At 43.4% G+C, this 6,062-nt stretch overlaps 1 protein-coding gene across 1 annotated transcript; it reads left to right on the top strand.

The window, feature by feature from the left end:
• Positions 1 to 286: 286 nt before the first annotated feature.
• PLK2 (polo like kinase 2) lies at positions 287 to 6,056 on the top strand. Its single transcript, XM_006021260.2, has 14 exons — positions 287 to 553; positions 1,106 to 1,213; positions 1,365 to 1,481; positions 1,678 to 1,807; positions 2,108 to 2,195; positions 2,598 to 2,693; positions 2,936 to 3,134; positions 3,244 to 3,391; positions 3,872 to 3,969; positions 4,578 to 4,701; positions 4,978 to 5,218; positions 5,325 to 5,454; positions 5,549 to 5,659; positions 5,806 to 6,056. Exons 1-14 carry the CDS (start codon positions 326 to 328, stop codon positions 5,995 to 5,997), a joined length of 2,010 nt encoding a protein of 669 aa, XP_006021322.1. The 5' UTR covers positions 287 to 325; the 3' UTR covers positions 5,998 to 6,056.
• Positions 6,057 to 6,062: the final 6 nt, after the last annotated feature.

The following is a 6,062-nucleotide window of genomic DNA, read 5'->3' as shown; positions in this document are numbered from 1 at the left end:
GGTTTTGCCCGCACCACCGAGTCAGCCCTGCAGCGGGCAGAGGCATGCCTCGGCGCGGGCAGCAGAGGGGCTCCCCCTCCCGTGGCCGTGCTTTAAGCTGCAACCGCAGCAGGGCCGCCCCCCGCCGGTGGGGAGGGCGCGCCGCGAGCGCTCTGTTCAGCCCTCTCCGAACCCGGCTAACACGCGAGGGGCGGGGCGGAAGGCGGTCCATTGTGACGTTACGGGGCGGGGTCACCGCGCTCTATATAGCGGGGGAGCCGGGGCGAGCGCCTAGCACTGTGCGGCGCGGCGGAGTGCGGGTTGGGGCTGGTGGGTGCGCGGGGCAATGGAGCTGCTGAGGACTATCGCGTACCAGCCGGGTGGTAGCAGTGCGAGCGCCAGCACCAAGATGTGCGAGCAGGCGCTGAGCAGAGCCTGCAGCGGGGAGTCCCGCAGGAAGAAGCCGGAGGAGCAGCAGCAGCATCACCACTCACACACCGCTGCCGAGGTCTCGCGGATTATTACCGACCCCACGACGGGCAAGCGCTACTGCCGCGGCAAGGTGCTTGGGAAGGTAAATGGCCGGAGCGTGGCCTGGAGCCGCCTGCGCGCGGAGCTGGCCCTGGGCTCGGATCCGCGGGGCCGGCAGGAAGGGGTTTCCTGCCTCTTCCCCCCCACCACGCACCTCCCTCTCTCTTCGCTCCTGGCAGTGGGCAAGAGCCTGTGCCAGGGCTGTGGCTTGCAGACCTGGCGAGGGGCTGCCTCCCCTCCCCAGCATGCCAAGCAGTGTCCGTGCCCTGCCACTGTCTGGGATCGCTTTGCTTTGAGCAAGGGATGGGATGCATGTGGCACACGAGGCCAAGCTGGCTCTCTGCTCCATGCCTGGTCCTCGTAGCGTGCCCTCTTCCCTCCTCCTCTGCAGGCAGTTAAAGATCCCACGTCAGAGTGGTGGGATTTGGGAGTGTTACACACCTTCCCCCTCCACCCCCCTTCTATCAAATACCAGAGGAAGTTACACCTGCCTTTAAATCCTCCTGACTAACAGATGATCTGCCTAGTGACTAAACATGGGACTTCTTTCATGCCTGACATAATTGCATTTTTTTTTCTTTGCATGTCTCTGCAGGGTGGATTTGCCAAGTGCTATGAGATGACTGATCTGACAACAAACAAAGTCTATGCTGCAAAAATCATTCCCCACAGTCGCGTAGCTAAACCTCATCAAAGGGAAAAGGTGCGTGTGTGCATGAGTGACTGTTGCTTAAAAAAATCTCTTTGTGCGCTGGCTGGATTGCCCATCCCTGTTCCTGAAACGTTTTGTATGTGTTAGCGCTGTCTCCTCAGTGAGCAGCAAAGGTAATAACCTTTGTTCTTTATCCCTTCAGATTGACAAAGAGATTGAGCTGCACAGAATGCTTAATCATAGACATGTTGTACAGTTTTACCACTACTTTGAAGACAAAGAAAATATATACATTCTTCTGGAGTACTGCAGCAGAAGGGTGAGCATCAGATGGGAGAAATCCATTATTCACTTACCTGGAATCTGCAGCTAATGTAAATGTGTAATATAAGAAAGGTATATTTCATACCTTCTTTATTAGGTCGTCATTTTTTCTGTATATTGGCCTTGTTTTCATTCAAGGTAAAACTTACCCAAGGTCTCTTAACTAACCATTTTTTGTACCTTTTTTCTAGTCAATGGCTCATATCCTGAAAGCAAGGAAGGTACTGACGGAACCAGAAGTACGATACTACCTCAGGCAGATAGTGTCAGGGCTAAAGTATCTTCATGAACAGGAAATCCTGCACAGAGACCTTAAACTAGGTAAGTCACTCCTTGCACTGATTTTAAAAAATGGACTAGTTCAGCACAAATTTATATTATACCATTAGACATTTGCACACTGATGGTTTAATTGATAGAATCGGGTCAGATCTCTTGCAATGGAAACTTGGAACACTTAAGTTATGACATTAAGTATTCATAAAAAAAAAAAAAAAAAAAAAAAAAAAAAGCTTGGCTACCTGCTGGCTTTGTTTGAAAGTATGACTCAGCACTTGCGGCTAATGCATTCCTATGTTGCAGCAAAGGTTCTCACCAGCTCTTCTTTTAATTTTCTTGTAGGTAACTTCTTCATTAATGAAACTATGGAATTGAAATTAGGTGACTTTGGCTTGGCAGCAAGACTGGAACCTCTGGAACACAGGAGGAGGTAGGGAGTCCCAAGAATGTAGGGGCTAGCATAAACTCAAACAACACTATTTATAAATGAGAATTATAAGCAAAAAGAAACACCCGTGATCCATGGGTCAGAATTTTCCTTCATGTAATAGTGCACTGTTGCATAGTTTGGGTTTTTTTTTCCTCTCAACTGGTGAGCACTAGAGGGAGAGGGATTTATGACTAATGTTGCAGTTATGAACTTAGCATGGCCTTTCTTGCATATTGGAAAACTCTGAATATTAATATTGCAATCACTTTGTAATATTTTTACCAGGGGTTTCTAATGTTCCTGCCTAAATCTTGATTGAGCATGGAATTTTCTAAAAGGCAAATTTCTTTGTATTTCAACCCAGGAGAGAGATACTAACTTTTCCATTGCTTTACCTTTCAGAACCATCTGTGGCACACCAAATTACCTTTCTCCAGAAGTTCTTAACAAACAAGGGCATGGCTGTGAATCTGACATATGGGCCTTGGGCTGTGTAATGTAAGTAGCTTTGATCCTTTGAAATGATACCTTGATAACCTAACTTGGATTGGCATTGAATTCTTAAAGGAGAGGCAGTAACTGGATCAGTTTCACAATTGCTTAAGTCTGCCTAACCTCCAAAGTAGCTTCTCAGCTAGGAAATGCATTGTAACCCTTCTTCCTGTCCCCACCCCTTCAACCGTTTCCCAGTGGCTTCAGTTATTGAAGTGCTGAGAATTTCTTTCTTCTTGCCTAAATAGGTATACCATGCTACTGGGGAGACCCCCGTTTGAAACTACAAACCTTAAAGAAACCTACAGATGTATAAGGGAAGCAAGATACACTCTGCCATCATCTCTACTGGCCCCTGCAAAGCACTTGATAGCTAGCATGTTGTCAAAAAATCCCGAAGACAGACCTACCTTAGACGACATAATTCGACATGACTTTTTTGTACAGGTTTGTATCATAGTTTATTTTGTTTGTTTGTTTTTGGTTCAAAAGCATTCTCTCTGACTTAAATGCACTCTACAGTCTAAGCCTTGGTTTTTACATTTCATTTCTGCAGGGCTTTACACCAGATAGACTTTCTGCTAGCTGTTGTCACACTGTTCCTGATTTTCATCTATCAAGTCCAGCTAAGAATTTCTTCAAAAAAGCAGCTGCTGCTCTTTTTGGTGGTAAAAAGGAAAAAGCCAGATACTTCGATACACACAGTAAGTATAACTGCATTTGTATTTATCAGTATATGGAAGCGAATGTCATGGCAGTGATGAGAGGCCTTGCATCCCCCAAGAAGTATGGGAAACTGCTTTCCTATGTCCATGAAGGGATTAATTTGACCTGTTTATCACCTAGGTATAGGCATATATAGGCTGTAGGCTGCAGCCTACAGCCTTAATGAGAACATATTTGATGACATAGTGGCAGGTTTTTATTTAGCACTTTCATAATCTAGTGTTCCTGTCTACATCCACTACTGTTGATGATCATTGGGTATAATGGCATGTCTGCTTTGTGAGAGTCTGGGTTTATTCCAGGTGGGGAGAAAATGCTGTAGGAAGGGGGAGATGAGAACAACTTGTACATCATAAATTCAACCCTTGTTTTCTGGCTTAGGGTATTTATAGCATGCAATATGCTGCAAAGCACACTTATATGCATTGTTAAATACATTAGCTGTTTTCTAATTGCAGATAAACTGCCTAAAGAAGATGAAGAAATCTACAAGCTTAGACATGATTTGAAAAAGACATCAATAACCCAGCAGCCCCTGAAACACAGAATAGATGAGGTATGTTCAAATTTAATTCAGATCATTGGAGTGGGATGATTAATGGCTGTCTCAAAATATTATTTATCTTATTTTATAACCAACATCAGATGATTCATAGTTGCATTGTAAGAGAGTTTAAACATGTCTTGCCTTACTTCTGTATGGTAACCTTAGAGGAGTATAGAATATCTGCTCCGCATCTCCAGAATTATAATAGACTTCATTATCATTTATGTACCATCATACACACACTTAAGGAATGTTGCAAGATACTTTTTTTCCAAACTGTTTTAATTTAAGAATAAAACATATAATTTTCACAGAATTTATAAACTTTGGAGACTAGTGTTCCCATTCACAATTCAGATTTGTTAAATAAAAATGGCTTTTTGTCCTGGTTGAGTGAGCAAATTCCATAAAGAATGAGAACACAATGCTACTAAATGCTCTGTAAACTGATGCTGATAGTCTCCTCATACCAATTCAGAAAAACATATTGTAGACTACTTTTAATGGTGGCTGTCTGATGCTGAACATTCTGGGGAGGTCTAATATGAGCTATGCAAAAAAAAAAAAAAGTTGACTTATGCATTTAAGTATCAATATAAATACGTTCCCTATTTTAGGAAAACCAGCCTCCTAACACGACAGTAGCCAAACCTGGAATGCTTGCAGAAACCAAACAGACCGGAGACTCCATTCGAATGATAGTGAGAGGAACTCTGGGAAGCTGCAGCAGTAGCAGCGAATGTGAGTAGAGAACAGAATTCAGCACTAATTCCTTGCCAAAATTGATGTAAAACACATATAGGCATCAAATAAGTGATTTTTCCACCTTTAAAACAAATATCCTTTTTGTTCTGAAAATAATTGTTGGTTAGAGTTCTTTGTTTTGGAAATTGCTTAAACCTGACGGGGTTGGCAAGGCTAGAATCCTTCTTGGGTGTAGATGTGCATTTGCAGACAAACTGATAACTGCATGATGTTCTCTGCATACTGAAATCCTGTTTTGTTTGTGTTTTCCAGGCCTAGAAGACAGCACTATGGGAAGTGTTGCTGATACAGTTGCAAGGGTACTGCGAGGCTGCCTCGAGAACATGCCAGAAGCAGATGGCATTCCCAAGGAACAGCTGACAGTATCTTTCCAATGGGTTACAAAATGGGTGGACTACTCTAACAAATATGGCTTTGGCTATCAGCTGTCAGATCACACTGTTGGTGTTCTTTTCAACAATGGAGCACACATGAGCCTTCTACCAGACAAAAAGTAAATGCTTCAGTTATTAGAAACGGATTTATTTTTCTGGCTACCAAAAATGTTACCCCTGAGCTTACATCTGACTAATATTTGTGGGTTTTTCTGTGTCTTTCAGAACAGTCCATTACTATGCTGAGCTAGGTCAGTGCTCTGTGTTTCCAGCTACAGATGCTCCTGAACAATTCATCAGCCAAGTAACTGTTCTGAAATACTTTTCTCATTACATGGAGGAGAACCTCATGGATGTAAGTTTGTGGCTCTTCAACATCTGAATTGTAGACAGTGGAACCTGCACAAAGCATAAGCTGACAACGATGGCTTTTTCTTCTCTCTTTCTAGGGAGGGGATCTGCCTAGCCTAACTGATGTTCGCAGGCCCAGGCTTTACCTCTTACAGTGGCTAAAATCTGACAAAGCCTTAATGATGCTCTTCAATGATGGCACATTTCAGGTGAGTTCTTGTAGTACAGAGCTCAGTATATGTGCCTGTAACAACAAATGCTTGCACATCTGAGCTAGTGACTTTCCATTTCATGCTAAGCCTCAATGTTGCTAGAGGAAAAAGTACAATCAGGAGTTTTGTATTTTTTTCTGCAGGTGAACTTTTACCATGATCACACAAAAATAATCATCTGCAATCAAAGTGAGGAGTATCTCCTTACCTACATCAATGAAGACAGGATTTCAACGACTTTTCGTCTGACAACTCTTCTCATGTCTGGATGTTCTTTGGAACTAAAAACCAGAATGGAATATGCACTGAATATGCTGCTGCAAAGATGCAACTAAAGGGGACTGACTTTCTTAAACCAAAAGGACATTTTTCACTGTGAAATCTACAGTGGAGGCAGTGG

The sequence above is a fragment of the Alligator sinensis genome, unplaced genomic scaffold (assembly GCF_000455745.1).
Source record: "Alligator sinensis unplaced genomic scaffold, ASM45574v1 scaffold123_1, whole genome shotgun sequence".
Classification (NCBI taxonomy): Eukaryota; Metazoa; Chordata; order Crocodylia; family Alligatoridae; genus Alligator; species Alligator sinensis.
This window is presented reverse-complemented; position numbering and strand designations above follow the sequence as displayed.